The sequence below is a fragment of the Dendrobates tinctorius genome, unplaced genomic scaffold (assembly GCF_039654945.1).
Source record: "Dendrobates tinctorius isolate UK_male_01 unplaced genomic scaffold, ASM3965494v1 ptg000264l, whole genome shotgun sequence".
NCBI lineage: Eukaryota > Metazoa > Chordata > Amphibia > Anura > Dendrobatidae > Dendrobates > Dendrobates tinctorius.
Window position 1 is genome coordinate 445,134 of NW_027361931.1, and position 19,684 is coordinate 464,817.

Genomic DNA, 19,684 nt, shown 5'->3' on the forward strand with positions numbered 1-19,684 from the left:
TTGTATGTAGGTTCCCCTCAGTCCAATTCCGCTATCCTAAGGTTCTGGCTCCATTTGTTGCCGGGTCACTGTTCTCAATTCCTTCTGCTCTGAACTCTCTGCCGCCAACCCTTTTGTGACGGGGTGTGTGACAGAGCAGGCAGGGACAGCAGGCTGATGAACAATCCAACAACTTATTGAGACTAGGCGAATATAACATCAAATGTAGATATAGTTCCATAGAATCTGCCTGCAACGTGGCCACACAAAAAGACAAATCCAACGGCAAGGAATATCCATCAACAGTCTTTAGATTCAGTCCTCAAATCCAGCTGGGTTATAAGACCTCACAATCCCAAGTGGCAAAAGCTCTTCCATCTCCTTTCATGACACAGGACCTGGCCGCAGCTTCAGATCCTGGCCCTTCCCAAGACAAAGCTTCAACTAATTCAACATGTGGCTTATTGTCCTACCTCTCTTGGGATCAGCACCCCCATGTTGGGCAGAGATACTAACACCCACCCCCTTAAACCTAGCTCCAAGGATTCAGAATGTTCCAGAAGCCCTGTCTCCAGGTTTGGCGACACATGACCTCACCAGATACAGGACAAGGATTGTAAGGGTACCGTTTACACTACGCGACGCACCAGTGATCCCGACAACGATACGGCCTGGTAAGGATCGCTGGTGCGTCATACATGGTCGCTAGTGAGCTGTCTTACAGGCAGATCTACTCAACGACACAGCAACGATCCGGCGATCCATATAATGACCTCGGCGGTCGTTGGGACCTTGTCACACAGCAGCTATTCTGATGACTCCCGTCGGCGTCACACAGCGATGTGTGCCGGCCAGTGGGACACCTGCGATCAAAAAAATGGCCCAGGACATTAGAGCACGATCAGCGATATCCAGTGGGGACCCGGTCGCCACTGTGTGTAGCATGTAGCGAAATCGCTGGCGCGTCACAAAATCGGTGACGTTTCAGCGATCTCGCTATGTGAGACAGGGCCTTTAATGTAGGCCTGATTACAGTATGGTCCATGCAAACAGGCTGGGGGGACACTGTTACACCTCCGCAATCACCAACCTCAACTCAGTATGGGATCAGCTGGAAGCACAGTGAAGGCAATGCAGCCGACAGTCACTCCGCTGCTCCGGGAATCCCTTCATGACGGCTGAAAGCCATTACAGGCAACAACCTGATAAAGGTGCAGAGAGGATGAGGAGGGGGAACAGAGCCTTCCTCAAAGTAACGAGGGGGGCACATGAGCAATCTCAGGGTTAACACATATTCAGGGTAGTGTCACTTGGGTTCTTTGTGCCTTGTTTCCATATCTGTCCCTTAATTCACGGTTTGCTGCCTTCAGTCTTTATCTACAACGTGCACACTCCAATAAGGTCCATTGCATGAACAGGGCGGTCTGGAATTTTGAGCGGTACTGTATATTCTCAGCACGTATTGCGCCACCCTGCTGATGTCACATGAAACATGTAGTCCTGTGACCACACTGGACAGAGGATAGGCGAAGGCTGCACCAAGATGCTGGGCCTCTCCCCTGGAGGGCATGCTCGGGAACTGCAGCTACCTCACACTGAAACTCATGGGTGGGCTCTGGCTGCTGGGGGCATGTGGAGCAGATGATCACAAGACCACCTACCTTAAGGCAGGGAGTCACCCAGGTGGGACATGCCTGAATATAGTAGGACTCCACATAGCATTAGTTTCTCCTGGCGGCATCATCCACATATTGCTGTAATGTAATACCACCATTGTTTTGTGACAGCACTCACTTTTCTTAAGGTAGAGTGGCTTCTTTCCCTGCTGGGCGCGTTCTCTCTGCTGCCTCTTGAACTCGGCCTCCTTTTCCCGGAGCCTTTGCTTCTGTTTTGCAGCTTTTTCTTGCTGATCCTAAATATGAACACAAACACCAATAGAGAGTAGATCTTGGGTTTCCTTGTCGGCGACCTCAGAAATACTCCATACCATCCTGAGCAACAACTTTGTCAGCTGCTCCCTCAGCGCTGGGTCACGAGTCTTCTGAAGTTTCTTCTCCAAAGTCTGTGAAAAGAGCAACAAGGATAAGTGAAGAAATGAAAGATGGACACCCCCACAACAAGGCACCGTATGGCCATGAGGTTGGTTGTGAGGTGACAGCCTCTCGTCCTCTCATGCCTGTACTGTGCCTTCAGAAGCCACTCAGCATGCAGAGGAGCATCTGCCTCCACGCGGCGGCACCGCCAGAGGAGCATCTGCCTCCACGCGGCGGCACCGCCAGAGGAGCATCTGCCTCCACGCGGCGGCACCGCCAGAGGAGCATCTGCCTCCACGCGGCGGCACCGCCAGAGGAGCATCTGCCTCCACGCGGCGGCACCGCCAGAGGAGCATCTGCCTCCACGCGGCGGCACCGCCAGAGGAGCATCTGCCTCCACGCGGCGGCACCGCCAGAGGAGCATCTGCCTCCACGCGGCGGCACCGCCAGAGGAGCATCTGCCTCCACGCGGCGGCACCGCCAGAGGAGCATCTGCCTCCACGCGGCGGCACCGCCAGAGGAGCATCTGCCTCCACGCGGCGGCACCGCCAGAGGAGCATCTGCCTCCACGCGGCGGCACCACCAGAGGAGCATCTGCCTTCACACGGCGGCGGCACCGGCAGAGAAGCATCTGCCTTCACACGGCGGCGGCACCGGCAGAGAAGCATCTGCCTTCACACGGCGGCGGCACCGGCAGAGAAGCAACTGCCTCCACGTAGCAGTACCAGAAGAGGGACGTCATCTCCTCAGCTTCTGTGTTCAAAACTGCAACCATAGTGGATGGGAAGAATCTGTTGCATGAATGTCAGGAATATCTCCTTCTCAGACGGAGAAATCTCTGGCACCCAAAGGGGTCGCTTGCAGAGTGAGTAGCCCCATGCTGGCATGTCTCAGGCAGCTGCAACAAAACTTGTCCTGCCCGCTCTCTGCTCAGGGAGATGCATTTCTGCTTCTTTTCCTCACTCCCTCGCACACCAGGCCCTGACTCATCACTATGTTTTACATGCTAAAAAGTCACCTCCTTCTCCTTCTTCTTGATGTTCTCCAGGAACCCATACGTCTTCTCAAAAATTTCTGGTTTAAATTCTCCAGAGAGGTCATCGAATCGCGGATCACGTTGCATCTAAAAAAGAAAGCACATGTTTTCTAGAGGTCCAGAGGGCGGCACGTCAACGCCGGCAGCCCAGAGGGCGGCACGTCAACGCCGGCAGCCCAGAGGGCGGCACGTCAACGCCGGCAGCCCAGAGGGCGGCACGTCAACGCCGGCAGCCCAGAGGGCGGCACGTCAACGCCGGCAGCCCAGAGGGCGGCACGTCAACGCCGGCAGCCCAGAGGGCGGCACGTCAACGCCGGCAGCCCAGAGGGCGGCACAGCAAGCAGACCTACCTGGATAGGAATAGGTTTACAGTCCACAAACATCCGATCAACTTCAGACAGTAGAGACTCCACCATCATGCATTATAGGGTGAATATGAGTGTGGCCCCATTCCTGAAACATCCCACATCTCAGTGGGCACTGAATAAGGTGTTATTTCTCCGGTGGGCGCTTTCCTCAGATCACAGATGAACACCCTGCAGCCAGCGTAAGGTCAGGGAGCCATCTTAACAGGTAGATCATACATGGCATAAAACAGGTTTAAGAAGCATATAGCAACAGACTCCTTACCCGTTTCCTGGCCGGGACCACCTTCCTCAGAAAAGGGACTGGTTTTTTAGAGGACATTTCTAAGGGTCTGAAAGCAGGAACATAAGATACACAATACATTGTTTATATTCACATCAAAAGTCCAGCCCCTAGAAAGAACAGTGCAGATTAGAGCAAGCCCCAGACATAAGGCGTTACCCCCAGACCTCAGGGCTGAAGCTGGTAATGTAACCAGTATAAGGGGGACCACCTCGAGTGTTACGGACTGGTAGAAGACACCTACCTGCTCTTATCTGCTTTCATGCTGTCAGCTGACAACGTTCCAGCTCGAGATCCTTGCACCACTTTGTAGAAAGCTTTAGTCCCCATTTTATCCTTTACACGAATGATCTCCTCAAAAGACATTGCAGAAAAGTCTGAAGATGAAAACATCAAAAGAAAAACTAGGAAAACCCAATGAAGAGAAAAAAACATGGGAAGGGATGCGGAGGGGCCCGCGACGGACCGGCCGCACAGAGGGATCCGGAGACGCACAGAGGGATCCGGAGACGCACAGAGGGATCCGGAGACGCCCGAGACAGATCGGCCGCACACATCTGGAGACGCACACATCGATCTGGAGCCGCACAGAGGGATCCGGAGACGCACAGATGGGCCGCACAGAGGGATCCGGAGACGCACAGATGGGCCGCACAGAGGGATCCGGAGACGCACAGATGGGCCGCACAGAGGGATCCGGAGACGCACAGATGGGCCGCACAGAGGGATCCGGAGACGCACAGATAGGCCGCACAGAGGGATCCGGAGACGCAGGATACACATATATGCGGGGCATTCCCTTGCCAGATTGAACACCGCACACCCCACCTGTTGACTGACTGGAAGCAGGGTCTTGTTCCCACTCTGTGTCAGTTTCGCTCTCAGTATCTGATCTCTCATGTTCTTGACTGCTGGAGTCTTCGGAGCTGTCAACTACCGGAGCCATCTTGTCTGTCTTAGACCAGGTCTTATCCATCAGATCTGTAATATATGAGGATACATGTGTAAAATCAAAACAAACTCACCCAACTCACAGAGATCGTGAACCCAGATCCTGACCCAAGAGCAGACTTCCCCCTCCACCCTTTTGCTAGCACTCCACTATCTCCATGCTGAATGGTGTTACAGGACTACAGATGGCGACCAAAATGGTCACAAGTGCAATCCCAGGATTGGTCTGATTTGTGAGAACACCTTAATTTTCTTCCAGGGGGTTTTATACCTCTTACATTCCAGGTCATACATATTAATTCAGAACCATTTCCCGCCCATCCAAATAGGTTGCATAGCGGTGCCCGAACAAAATGTAGAGATGTCACCTAGACAGCCGAGCTGGCATCGGATGCGACATTTACCTAAATAACCAGAAAAACAAAAACTTTTGAAAAAGAAAAAAAACGAACAAAGACCTAACAATGTAGGAGCACAGTCTCACGCCCCCATCAGAAAATAAACAAGGGGATACCATCACTGAGCACAGCGCCCGGTATTCTGATATCTGGATACCCGACGAGAGCGCTGCAACGAGACCCTTCCGACTGAGAAGGATCCAAACTAACAGCTGCCACACTAGGAGTCCTGCGCCGGGGACCCCCCATGGGACCGCAGCCACTCAGTCGCCTCCGCTGGATCTGTGAACAACCCGAAGTCGGGCCGGGTATATCATGAAGAACATACTGATTTTGTCCCTGAGCCTTTTCTTGACCTAGATGAATTGTGCCCGCTGCTTCTGCAGTTCCATGGAGAAGTCCGGGAAGATGGAGATCACAGTGCTGTTGAACTTGATGGGACTTTTTTTCCTTGCAAGACGCAGAATGGTGTCTCTGTCCTTGCAGTTGAGGAGGCGTGCCAGGAAAGGCCGAAGCAGGGCCCCCGGAGGCAGGGGTCTTGTAGGGACCCTATGGGCTCTTTCAATAGCGAATACTGAGGGGAATTCATCCCCCAGGGAGGTCTTAAGCCAGTCTTGCAGAAACTGCTCAGGATGCTGACCTTCTGAGCGCTCGGGCAGACCGATGATGCGGCTATTATTCCGACGCATTCTGTTTTCCAAATCGTCCGCCTCCTGCTTCCAAGCATTCACAGAGCCTGCCACCTTCGTTAATTTAGCCTCCATAGGTGTAACGGTGTCTTCCACCCTGGACACCCTCGTCTCCACCTCTGTAATCCGCCCCTTCATGGCCTGTATATCGTGACGGAGTCTCCCCACCTCCGTGTAGACCGCCTCAATCTTCTCGGTCAGGGAAGTCCTGGTTAGGGAGATGGCCTCCATCAACCGCTCAGACGCCTGTTTAAGGGCCAACTCCTCCTGTTCAGCCTCCTCCTCACCCCCAGGAGGGCGAGTGTTACGTTGGATGTGAGAGGAGGTATTTCTCTGGGGTCGTGCACTTTCAGAGGGATCGGGTCTTGCATACTCCTTTAGTATTTCTGCTCCAGACCCTTTGAAGCGACTCATGATTAGCTGCGGTGTGACGCAGTCAAGTAGCTGGAGATAGATACGTCAGGTACTTCCCAACGCAGATGGCGGACACAGCAGGGGATCATATGAAATTGTGAGGGCAGCGAGCAGTATCGTGCCTGTACAGCGCCTTATGGCCGGGGGAGGGGTCTCCACAGTGACAGCAGCAGTGATGGGGGGGGGGGGGGGGGAATAGCCAGCGCCCCCTGCAGTGATAACGCCAGCCGCGCAGCGCACGGGGCCCAATCTCTCAGGGCACTCACCGTGCCTCCTCCTTTATCTTCTCAGCCGACTTCTTCACTGCACCAGCAGCGGGGCAGCAGTAGGAGCCGACGCATCCAAGATGGCCGCCGACCTGTGGCGAACAGCCGCCCGCTCCAGCCGCTCACCGTCCTCCAGCGGCGGGGGTCCAGGGGGGATCCCGGGGTCCAGAAAGGGCAAGGCAGCCCGAATATGCCGCTGAAAAAAGTCCCAGCTGGCAGGAATAAGCAGGAGGAGGAGCTCTCCTCCCGTTCAGCGTCCTCCCTCTCACGCCATAGCCACGCCCCGTAGTCCCAGGGTTGGTTGTGATAAGCCCCCGTTCCGGAGCTCCACCTCAGGCTGGTGGTCCCTGCCTCCGCCCAGGTGGGCACATGGCGCTGGCCCTCTGCATACAAACTCCACGCAAAGGGCGCAGGGGAGGGATTTAGCGTCATAGGTCTGACAGCTCCTCCACAGCGGACTCGTGCCTGGCTCTCCGCAATGCACAGAGGCCACATGCCAGCTGTTCAGAGGTGAACCAGGCCGCGGTCTCTGCTGCCACGGACATTACTATAATCCTGTGTGCGTGACGTGGACAGCAGCTCGTTGGGGGCAGCAGATGTGAAAGCATAATGTCAGAGATAAGACGAGGCCTTCAGGGCCGTCTCTCCATGACTATGCCATGTTTACCACACACTACAATATTATATTTCTGTGGATAACCAAGATATAAATCTATAAAGTCTACATCAATCCATCATGTATTCTCATCAGTCCCTCTCTCCTCCCCTCTCCCATGTGCACTCTCTCCACACATCAGTCCCTCTCCTCCCCTCTCCCATGTGCACTCTCTCCACACATCAGTCCCTCTCCTCCCCTCTCCCATGTGCACTCTCTCCACACATCAGTCCCTCTCCTCCCCTCTCCCATGTGCACTCTCTCCACACATCAGTCCCTCTCTCCTCCCCTCTCCCATGTGCACTCTCTCCACACATCAGTCCCTCTCCTCCCCTCTCCCATGTGCACACTCTCCACATCAGTCCCTCTTTCCTCCCCTCTCCCATGTGCACTCTCTCCACATCAGTACTTCTCTCCTCCCCTCTCCCATGTGCACACTCTCCACATCAGTCCCTCTCTCCTCCCCTCTCCCATGTGCACACTCTCCACACATCAGTCCCTCTCTCCTCCCCTCTCCCATGTGCACACTCTCCACACATCAGTCCCTTTCTCCTCCTCTCCCATGTGAACACTCTCCACACATCAGTCCCTTTCTCCTCCTCTCCCATGTGAACACTCTCCACATCAGTCCCTCTCCTCCCCTCTCCCATGTGCACTCTCCACATCAGTCCCTCTTTCCTCCCCTCTCCCATGTGCACTCTCCATATCAGTCCCTCTCTCCTCCCCTCTCCCATGTGCACTCTCTCCACATCAGTCCCTCTCTGCTCTCCCATGTGCACACTCTCCACATCAGTCCCTCTCTCCTCCCCTCTCCCATGTGCACTCTCTCCACACCAGTCCCTCTCTCTTCCGCTCTCCCATGTGCACTCTCCACATCAGTCCCTCTCTCCCATGTGCACTCTCCACATCAGTATCGCTCTCCTCCCCTCTCCCATGTGCACACTCTCCACATCAGTCCCTCTCTCCTCCCCGCTCCCATGTGCACACTCTCCACATCAGTCCCTCTCTCCTCCCCTCTCCCATGTGCACTCTCCACATCAGTCCCTCTCTCCTCTCCCATGTGCACTCTCCACATCAGTCCCTCTCTCCTCTCCCATGTGCACACTCTCCACATCAGTCCCTCTCTCCTCCCCTCTCCCATGTGCACTCTCTCCACATCAGTCCCTCTCTCCTCTCCCATGTGCACACTCTCCACACCAGTCCCTCTCTCCTCCCCTCTCCCATGTGCATACTCTCCACATCAGTCCCTCTCTCCTCCCCTCTCCCATGTGCACTCTCCACATCAGTCCCTCTCTCCTCTCCCATGTGCACACTCTCCACCAGTCCCTCTCTCCTCCCCTCTCCCATGTGCATACTCTCCACATCAGTCCCTCTCTCCTCCCTGCTCCCATGTGCACACTCTCCACATCAGTCCCTCTCTCCTCCCCTCTCCCATGTGCACTCTCCATATCAGTCCCTCTCTCCTCTCCCATGTGCACTCTCCACATCAGTCCCTCTCTCCTCTCCCATGTGCACTCTCCACATCAGTCCCTCTCTCCTCTCCCATGTGCACACTCTCCACATCAGTCCCTCTCTCCTCCCCTCTCCCATGTGCACTCTCTCCACATCAGTCCCTCTCTCCTCTCCCATGTGCACACTCTCCACATCAGTCCCTCTCTCCTCCCCTCTCCCATGTGCACTCTCCACATCAGTCCCTCTCTCCTCTCCCATGTGCACTCTCCACATCAGTCCCTCTCTCCTCTCCCATGTGCACACTCTCCACATCAGTCCCTCTCTCCTCCCCTCTCCCATGTGCACTCTCTCCACATCAGTCCCTCTCTCCTCTCCCATGTGCACACTCTCCACATCAGTCCCTCTCTCCTCCCCTCTCCCATGTGCATACTCTCCACATCAGTCCCTCTCTCCTCCCCTCTCCCATGTGCACTCTCTCCACATCAGTCCCTCTCTCCTCTCCCATGTGCACTCTCTCCACATCAGTCCCTCTCTCCTCTCCCATGTGCACACTCTCCACACCAGTCCCTCTCTCCTCCCCTCTCCCATGTGCATACTCTCCACATCAGTCCCTCTCTCCTCCCCTCTCCCATGTGCACTCTCCACATCAGTCCCTCTCTCCTCTCCCATGTGCACACTCTCCACATCAGTCCCTCTCTCCTCCCCTCTCCCATGTGCACTCTCTCCACATCAGTCCCTCTCTCCTCTCCCATGTGCACACTCTCCACATCAGTCCCTCTCTCCTCCCCTCTCCCATGTGCACTCTCCACATCAGTCCCTCTCTCCTCTCCCATGTGCACTCTCCACATCAGTCCCTCTCTCCTCTCCCATGTGCACACTCTCCACATCAGTCCCTCTCTCCTCCCCTCTCCCATGTGCACTCTCTCCACATCAGTCCCTCTCTCCTCCCCTCTCCCATGTGCACTCTCTCCACATCAGTCCCTCTCTCCTCTCCCATGTGCACACTCTCCACATCAGTCCCTCTCTCCTCCCCTCTCCCATGTGCATACTCTCCACATCAGTCCCTCTCTCCTCCCCTCTCCCATGTGCACTCTCTCCACATCAGTCCCTCTCTCCTCTCCCATGTGCACACTCTCCACACCAGTCCCTCTCTCCTCCCCTCTCCCATGTGCATACTCTCCACATCAGTCCCTCTCTCCTCCCCTCTCCCATGTGCACTCTCCACATCAGTCCCTCTCTCCTCTCCCATGTGCACACTCTCCACCAGTCCCTCTCTCCTCCCCTCTCCCATGTGCATACTCTCCACATCAGTCCCTCTCTCCTCCCCTCTCCCATGTGCACACTCTCCACATCAGTCCCTCTCTCCTCCCCTCTCCCATGTGCACACTCTCCACATCAGTCCCTCTCTCCTCCCCTCTCCCATGTGCACACTCTCCACATCAGTCCCTCTCTCCTCTCCCATGTGCACTCTCTCCACATCAGTCCCTCTCTCCTCTCCCATGTGCACACTCTCCACACCAGTCCCTCTCTCCTCCCCTCTCCCATGTGCACTCTCCACATCAGTCCCTCTCTCCTCTCCCATGTGCACTCTCTCCACATCAGTCCCTCTCTCCTCTCCCATGTGCACACTCTCCACATCAGTCCCTCTCTCCTCCCCTCTCCCATGTGCACACTCTCCACATCAGTCCCTCTCTCCTCCCCTCTCCCATGTGCACACTCTCCACACATCAGTCCCTCTCTCCTCCCCTCTCCCATGTGCACACTCTCCACACATCAGTCCCTCTCTCCTCCCCTCTCCCATGTGCACACTCTCCACACATCAGTCCCTCTCTCCTCCCCTCTCCCATGTGCACACTCTCCACACATCAGTCCCTCTCTCATCCCCTCTCCCATGTGCACTCTCCACATCAGTCCCTTTCTCCTCCCCTCTCCCATGTGAACACTCTCCACATCAGTCCCTCTCTCCTCCCCTCTCCCATGTGCACTCTCTCCACATCAGTCCCTCTCTGCTCTCCCATGTGCACACTCTCCACATCAGTCCCTCTCTCCTCCCCTCTCCCATGTGCACTCTCTCCACACCAGTCCCTCTCTCCTCCGCTCTCCCATGTGCACTCTCCACATCAGTCCCTCTCTCCTCCCCTCTCCCATGTGCACACTCTCCACATCAGTATCGCTCTCCTCCCCTCTCCCATGTGCACACTCTCCACATCAGTCCCTCTCTCCTCTCCATCTCTCCTCCCCTCTCCCATGTGCACTCTCCACATCAGTCCATCTCTCCTCCCCTCTCCCATGTGCACTCTCCACATCAGTCCCTCACTCCTCCCCTCTCCCATGTGCACTCTCTCCACATCAGTCCCTCTCTCCTCCCCTCTCCCTTGTGCACACTCTCCACATCAGTCCCTCTCTCCTCCCTGCTCCCATGTGCACACTCTCCACATCAGTCCCTCTCTCCTCCCCTCTCCCATGTGCACTCTCCACATCAGTCCCTCTCTCCTCTCCCATGTGCACTCTCCACATCAGTCCCTCTCTCCTCTCCCATGTGCACACTCTCCACATCAGTCCCTCTCTCCTCCCCTCTCCCATGTGCACTCTCTCCACATCAGTCCCTCTCTCCTCTCCCATGTGCACACTCTCCACACCAGTCCCTCTCTCCTCCCCTCTCCCATGTGCATACTCTCCACATCAGTCCCTCTCTCCTCCCCTCTCCCATGTGCACTCTCCACATCAGTCCCTCTCTCCTCTCCCATGTGCACACTCTCCACCAGTCCCTCTCTCCTCCCCTCTCCCATGTGCATACTCTCCACATCAGTCCCTCTCTCCTCCCTGCTCCCATGTGCACACTCTCCACATCAGTCCCTCTCTCCTCTCCCATGTGCACTCTCCACATCAGTCCCTCTCTCCTCTCCCATGTGCACACTCTCCACATCAGTCCCTCTCTCCTCCCCTCTCCCATGTGCACTCTCTCCACATCAGTCCCTCTCTCCTCTCCCATGTGCACACTCTCCACACCAGTCCCTCTCTCCTCCCCTCTCCCATGTGCATACTCTCCACATCAGTCCCTCTCTCCTCCCCTCTCCCATGTGCACTCTCCACATCAGTCCCTCTCTCCTCTCCCATGTGCACACTCTCCACCAGTCCCTCTCTCCTCCCCTCTCCCATGTGCATACTCTCCACATCAGTCCCTCTCTCCTCCCCTCTCCCATGTGCACACTCTCCACATCAGTCCCTCTCTCCTCCCCTCTCCCATGTGCACACTCTCCACATCAGTCCCTCTCTCCTCCCCTCTCCCATGTGCACACTCTCCACATCAGTCCCTCTCTCCTCCCCTCTCCCATGTGCACACTCTCCACATCAGTCCCTCTCTCCTCCCCTCTCCCATGTGCACACTCTCCACATCAGTCCCTCTCTCCTCCCCTCTCCCATGTGCACACTCTCCACATCAGTCCCTCTCTCCTCCCCTCTCCCATGTGCACACTCTCCACATCAGTCCCTCTCTCCTCTCCCATGTGCACTCTCTCCACATCAGTCCCTCTCTCCTCTCCCATGTGCACACTCTCCACACCAGTCCCCCTCCCCTCTCCCATGTGCACTCTCCACATCAGTCCCTCTCTCCTCTCCCATGTGCACTCTCTCCACATCAGTCCCTCTCTCCTCTCCCATGTGCACTCTCTCCACATCAGTCCCTCTCTCCTCTCCCATGTGCACACTCTCCACATCAGTCCCTCTCTCCTCCCCTCTCCCATGTGCACACTCTCCACATCAGTCCCTCTCTCCTCCCCTCTCCCATGTGCACACTCTCCACATCAGTCCCTCTCTCCTCCCCTCTCCCATGTGCACACTCTCCACACATCAGTCCCTCTCTCATCCCCTCTCCCATGTGCACTCTCCACATCAGTCCCTTTCTCCTCCCCTCTCCCATGTGAACACTCTCCACATCAGTCCCTCTCTCCTCCCCTCTCCCATGTGCACTCTCTCCACATCAGTCCCTCTCTGCTCTCCCATGTGCACACTCTCCACATCAGTCCCTCTCTCCTCCCCTCTCCCATGTGCACTCTCTCCACACCAGTCCCTCTCTCCTCCGCTCTCCCATGTGCACTCTCCACATCAGTCCCTCTCTCCTCCCCTCTCCCATGTGCACACTCTCCACATCAGTATCGCTCTCCTCCCCTCTCCCATGTGCACACTCTCCACATCAGTCCCTCTCTCCTCTCCATCTCTCCTCCCCTCTCCCATGTGCACTCTCCACATCAGTCCATCTCTCCTCCCCTCTCCCATGTGCACTCTCCACATCAGTCCCTCACACCTCCCCTCTCCCATGTGCACTCTCTCCACATCAGTCCCTCTCTCCTCCCCTCTCCCTTGTGCACACTCTCCACATCAGTCCCTCTCTCCTCCCCTCTCCCTTGTGCACACTCTCCACATCAGTCCCTCTCTCCTCCCCTCTCCCATGTGCACTCTCTCCACATCAGTCCCTCTCTCCTCCCCTCTCCCATGTGCACTCTCCACATCAGTCCCTCTCTCCTCCCCTCTCCCATGTGCACACTCTCCACATCAGTATCGCTCTCCTCCCCTCTCCCATGTGCACACTCTCCACATCAGTCCCTCTCTCCTCCCCTCTCCCATGTGCACTCTCCACATCAGTCCATCTCTCCTCCCCTCTCCCATGTGCACTCTCCACATCAGTCCCTCACTCCTCCCCTCTCCCATGTGCACTCTCTCCACATCAGTCCCTCTCTCCTCCCCTCTCCCTTGTGCACACTCTCCACATCAGTCCCTCTCTCCTCCCCTCTCCTATATGCACACTCTCCACATCCTGCAGGGGCAAGCAACCAATGTGTTTTGGCTAACAAGCCGTACTCATGGCTACAATACGTCTGCAAGAACTGACTTTCCATAGCAAATAATAATGCCCACATGTAGGCCATAAGCCAAAGAAAACTTGTGAACAATCAATGCACATGATGATATGCAAAACAGCGCAACAACGTAACACACTACAATTGTGACATATAATGAAGGCTCAAATCCTGCCCAATATCAAGGCCTAAAGGAGATCGAGTATAACTGAAATATCCAAAAAGATATATACTGGTGGCGATGATTAGTAGCGGGGCGCCCGGTAAATGCAGACAGGTGACCGTCCGTGATTAGTAGCGGGGCGCCCGGTAAATGCAGACAGGTGACCGTCCGTGATTAGTAGCGGGGCGCCCGGTAAATGCAGACAGGTGACCGTCCGTGATTAGTAGCGGGGCGCCCGGTAAATGCAGACAGGTGACCATCCGCGATTAGTAGCGGGGCGCCCGGTAAATGCAGACAGGTGACCGTCCGCGATTAGTAGCGGGGCGCCCGGTAAATGCAGACAGGTGACCGTCCGCGATTAGTAGCGGGGCGCCCGGAAAATGCAGACAGGTGAACGTCCGCGATTAGTAGCGGGGCGCCCGGTAAATGCAGACAGGTGACCGTCCGCGATTAGTAGCGGGGCGCCCGGTAAATGCAGACAGGTGACCGTCCGCGATTAGTAGCAGGGCCCCCGGTAAATGCAGACAGGTGACCGTCCGTGATTAGTAGCGGGGCGCCCGGTAAATGCAGACAGGTGACCGTCCGCGATTAGTAGCGGGGCGCCCGGTAAATGCAGACAGGTGACCGTCCGTGATTAGTAGCAGGGCGCCCGGTAAATGCAGACAGGTGATCGTCTGCGATTAGTAGCAGGGCCCCCGGTAAATGCAGACAGGTGACCGTCCGTGATTAGTAGCGGGGCGCCCGGTAAATGCAGACAGGTGACCGTCCGCGATTAGTAGCAGGGCCCCCGGTAAATGCAGACAGGTGACCGTCCGTGATTAGTAGCGGGGCGCCCGGTATATGCAGACAGGTGACCTATAGAATTAACCATAAGGCAATAGATCATCGCCATCCCAAATATTCTACAAGTATAATACCATTGAGAGAAAAAAAGGAAAAGAATAATAAATGCAGCCGTGTTTGACGACACAAATTATCCGGCCTAAAACCCTGTGGGAGGTTTAATATTGACAAATCCCCCCCCCACCACCAAAATGGAGGTATAGTAGGAAACCTAATGAGGAAACATTCAGCAGAGAAACCCTAATGCCCAACAGGTAGAGTGAGACACAACAAAGCCCAGAGGGCGTCACCTGTGACCGCAGGGAGAGGAGGGCGTCACCTGTGACCGCAGGGAGAGGAGGGCGTCACCTGTGACCGCAGGGAGAGGAGGGCGTCACCTGTGACCGCAGAGAGAGGAGGGCGTCACCTGTGACCGCAGAGAGAGGAGGGCGTCACCTGTGACCGCAGAGAGAGGAGGGCGTCACCTGTGACCGCAGAGAGAGGAGGGCGTCACCTGTGACCGCAGAGAGAGGAGGGCGTCACCTGTGACCGCAGAGAGAGGAGGGCGTCACCTGTGACCGCAGAGAGAGGAGGGCGTCACCTGTGACCGCAGAGAGAGGAGGGCGTCACCTGTGACCGCAGAGAGAGGAGGGCGTCACCTGTGACCGCAGAGAGAGGAGGGCGTCACCTGTGACCGCAGAGAGAGGAGGGCGTCACCTGTGACCGCAGAGAGAGGAGGGCGTCACCTGTGACCGCAGAGAGAGGAGGGCGTCACCTGTGACCGCAGAGAGAGGAGGGCGTCACCTGTGACCGCAGAGAGAGGAGGGCGTCACCTGTGACCGCAGAGAGAGGAGGGCGTCACCTGTGACCGCAGAGAGAGGAGGGCGTCACCTGTGACCGCAGAGAGAGGAGGGCGTCACCTGTGACCGCAGAGAGAGGAGGGCGTCACCTGTGACCGCAGAGAGAGGAGGGCGTCACCTGTGACCGCAGAGAGAGGAGGGCGTCACCTGTGAGCGCAGAGAGAGAGGAGGGTGTCACCTGTGACCGCAGAGAGAGAGGAGGGCGTCACCTGTGACCGCAGAGAGAGAGGAGGGCGTCACCTGTGACCGCAGGGAGAGAGGAGGGCGTCACCTGTGACCGCAGGGAGAGAGGAGGGTGTCACCTGTGAGCGCAGAGAGAGAGGAGGGTGTCACCTGTGAGCGCAGAGAGAGAGGAGGGTGTCACCTGTGAGCGCAGAGAGAGAGGAGGGCGTCACCTGTGACCGCAGGGAGAGAGGAGGGTGTCACCTGTGAGCGCAGAGAGAGAGGAGGGCGTCACCTGTGAGCGCAGAGAGAGGAGGGTGTCACCTGTGAGCGCAGAGAGAGAGGAGGGTGTCACCTGTGACCGCAGAGAGAGGAGGGTGTCACCTGTGACCGCAGAGAGAGGAGGGCGTCACCTGTGACCGCAGGGAGAGGAGGGTGTCACCTGTGACCGCAGAGAGAGGAGGGTGTCACCTGTGACCGCAGAGAGAGGAGGGTGTCACCTGTGACCGCAGAGAGAGGAGGGCGTCACCTGTGACCGCAGAGAGAGGAGGGTGTCACCTGTGAGCGCAGAGAGAGGAGGGCGTCACCTGTGACCGCAGAGAGAGGAGGGCGTCACCTGTGACCGCAGGGAGAGAGGAGGGCGTCACCTGTGACCGCAGAGAGAGGAGGGTGTCACCTGTGACCGCAGAGAGAGAGGAGGGCGTCACCTGTGACCGCAGAGAGAGGAGGGTGTCACCTGTGACCGCAGGGAGAGAGGAGGGTGTCACCTGTGACCGCAGAGAGAGGAGGGTGTCACCTGTGACCGCAGAGAGAGAGGAGGGCGTCACCTGTGACCGCAGAGAGAGGAGGGTGTCACCTGTGACCGCAGGGAGAGAGGAGGGTGTCACCTGTGACCGCAGAGAGAGGAGGGTGTCACCTGTGACCGCAGGGAGAGAGGAGGGCGTCACCTGTGACCGCAGAGAGAGGAGGGCGTCACCTGTGACCGCAGAGAGAGGAGGGCGTCACCTGTGACCGCAGAGAGAGGAGGGCGTCACCTGTGACCGCAGAGAGAGGAGGGCGTCACCTGTGACCGCAGAGAGAGGAGGGCGTCACCTGTGACCGCAGAGAGAGGAGGGCGTCACCTGTGACCGCAGAGAGAGGAGGGCGTCACCTGTGACCGCAGAGAGAGGAGGGCGTCACCTGTGACCGCAGAGAGAGGAGGGTGTCACCTGTGAGCGCAGAGAGAGAGGAGGGTGTCACCTGTGACCGCAGAGAGAGAGGAGGGCGTCACCTGTGACCGCAGAGAGAGAGGAGGGCGTCACCTGTGACCGCAGGGAGAGAGGAGGGCGTCACCTGTGACCGCAGGGAGAGAGGAGGGTGTCACCTGTGAGCGCAGAGAGAGAGGAGGGTGTCACCTGTGAGCGCAGAGAGAGAGGAGGGTGTCACCTGTGAGCGCAGAGAGAGAGGAGGGCGTCACCTGTGACCGCAGGGAGAGAGGAGGGTGTCACCTGTGAGCGCAGAGAGAGAGGAGGGCGTCACCTGTGAGCGCAGAGAGAGGAGGGTGTCACCTGTGAGCGCAGAGAGAGAGGAGGGTGTCACCTGTGACCGCAGAGAGAGGAGGGTGTCACCTGTGACCGCAGAGAGAGGAGGGCGTCACCTGTGACCGCAGGGAGAGGAGGGTGTCACCTGTGACCGCAGAGAGAGGAGGGTGTCACCTGTGACCGCAGAGAGAGGAGGGTGTCACCTGTGACCGCAGAGAGAGGAGGGCGTCACCTGTGACCGCAGAGAGAGGAGGGTGTCACCTGTGACCGCAGAGAGAGGAGGGCGTCACCTGTGACCGCAGAGAGAGGAGGGCGTCACCTGTGACCGCAGGGAGAGAGGAGGGCGTCACCTGTGACCGCAGAGAGAGGAGGGTGTCACCTGTGACCGCAGAGAGAGAGGAGGGCGTCACCTGTGACCGCAGAGAGAGGAGGGTGTCACCTGTGACCGCAGGGAGAGAGGAGGGTGTCACCTGTGACCGCAGAGAGAGGAGGGTGTCACCTGTGACCGCAGGGAGAGAGGAGGGTGTCACCTGTGACCGCAGGGAGAGAGGAGGGTGTCACCTGTGACCGCAGAGAGAGGAGGGTGTCACCTGTGACCGCAGGGAGAGAGGAGGGTGTCACCTGTGACCGCAGGGAGAGAGGAGGGTGTCACCTGTGACCGCAGAGAGAGGAGGGTGTCACCTGTGACCGCAGGGAGAGAGGAGGGTGTCACCTGTGACCGCAGAGAGAGGAGGGTGTCACCTGTGACCGCAGGGAGAGAGGAGGGTGTCACCTGTGACCGCAGAGAGAGGAGGGTGTCACCTGTGACCGCAGAGAGAGGAGGGTGTCACCTGTGACCGCAGAGAGAGGAGGGTGTCACCTGTGACCGCAGGGAGAGAGGAGGGTGTCACCTGTGACCGCAGAGAGAGAGGAGGGTGTCACCTGTGACCGCAGAGAGAGGAGGGTGTCACCTGTGACCGCAGGGAGAGAGGAGGGTATCACCTGTGACCGCAGGGAGAGGAGGGGCAGTGACCCTCACCCCGACGAGCGTGGCTCCCTGAAGAAGCGAGTGGCGGAACGCGCTGTCTGCAGTGAGGAGACCGGGACCCACAAGACTCCTCTGACGCGTTACTTCACGGCATGAAAGGCCCAATTCACACACAGTGCGTATAATATCAGTGCTGTGTCCGGCTCCACAGAATCCGCGCTCACCAGCGTCTCTCATCTACACTAAGAAATGCCCGAAGCAGCTTCCGGTGTAACAACTTCCGGTTGTAACCGGTGACGTCACCGCACACACACGCACATGTTAACCCTCAACACACCACACCGCCTCAACACACACTCCTCTCACCTTTCACCATCTCCACTCACTCCACATACGACCCTTCTCTCACTCCGTCTCTCATACTCACGCCGTCATCGCCGCTGATCCACGATCCCCGACATCTTCCGCCGGCGCCATCCTGGATCCAGACGTCTTCCACGCCGGCGACATGTTCTTGCGGCGACGCCATTTTGGATCGGCGAAATCCCGCGATAGTCAAGATGGAATCGCCGCAAGAACATGTCGCCGGCAAGGACGAGTCGGGATCCAAAATGGCGTCGGCGAAAACTCGCGAGATTTCAACGACGCCATTTTGGATCCCGACGTCGAATCAATTACAGAGGGGAGAAACAAAAATGAGATTTTACACCATATATAATATTATAAACCAGATACCATATATAATACAATACACCATATATAACATTGTACACCAGATACCGAATATAATACATTACACCATATATAATATTATAAACCAGATACCGAATATAATACAATACACCATATATAATATTATACACCAGATACCATATATAATACATTACACCATATATAATATTATACACCAGATACCATATATAATACAATACACCATATATAATATTATAAACCAGATACCGTATATAATACATTACACCATATATAATATTATACACCAGATACCATATATAATACAATACACCATATATAATATTATAAACCAGATACCGTATATAATACAATACACCATATATAATATTATAAACCAGATACCGTATATAATACATTACACCATATATAATATTATACACCAGATACCGTGTATAATACATTACACCATATATAATATTATACACCAGATACCGTGTATAATACAATACACCATATATAATATTATAAACCAGATACCGAATATAATACAATACACCATATATATTATACACCAGATACCGTATATAATATAATACACCATATATAATATTATAAACCAGATACCGAATATAATACATTACACCATATATAATATTATAAACCAGATACCGTATATAATACAATACACCATATATATTATACACCAGATACCGTATATAATACAATACACCATATATAATATTATACACCAGATACCGTATATAATACAATACACCATATATATTATACACCAGATACCGTATATAATACAATACACCATATATAATATTATACACCAGATACCGTATATAATACAATACACCATATATATTATACACCAGATACCGTATATAATACAATACACCATATATAATATTATACACCAGATACCATATATAATACAATACACCATATATATTATACACCAGATACTGTATATAATACAATACACCATATATAATATTATACACCAGATACCATATATAATACAATACACCATATATATTATACACCAGATACCGTATATAATACAATACACCATATATAATATTATACACCAGATACCGTATATAATACACCA

At 55.3% G+C, this 19,684-nt stretch overlaps 1 protein-coding gene across 5 annotated transcripts in view; it reads right to left on the reverse strand.

The window, feature by feature from the left end:
• The window catches only part of RRP36 (ribosomal RNA processing 36), a 33,068-nt gene extending 14,637 nt beyond the window's left edge, over positions 1–18,431 (reverse strand). The window contains exons 1-7 of one of the 5 annotated variants that reach the window (XM_073558981.1): positions 18,299–18,431; positions 4,525–4,677; positions 3,941–4,073; positions 3,679–3,745; positions 3,031–3,135; positions 1,967–2,041; positions 1,774–1,891 (exon numbers count right to left, since the gene is read on the reverse strand). In XM_073558981.1, coding sequence (XP_073415082.1) covers positions 1,774–1,891; positions 1,967–2,041; positions 3,031–3,135; positions 3,679–3,745; positions 3,941–4,073; positions 4,525–4,672 — 646 coding nt within the window. In that variant the 5' untranslated portion in view covers positions 4,673–4,677; positions 18,299–18,431. Of the gene's footprint in view, positions 1–1,773; positions 1,892–1,966; positions 2,042–3,030; positions 3,136–3,678; positions 3,746–3,940; positions 4,074–4,524; positions 4,678–14,673; positions 14,763–17,885; positions 18,245–18,298 lie in introns of those variants that run through there. The other 4 variants (XM_073558979.1, XM_073558978.1, XM_073558980.1 and 1 more) reach the window with 4 other exon arrangements.
• Between the last annotated feature and the right edge of the window lie 1,253 nt (positions 18,432–19,684).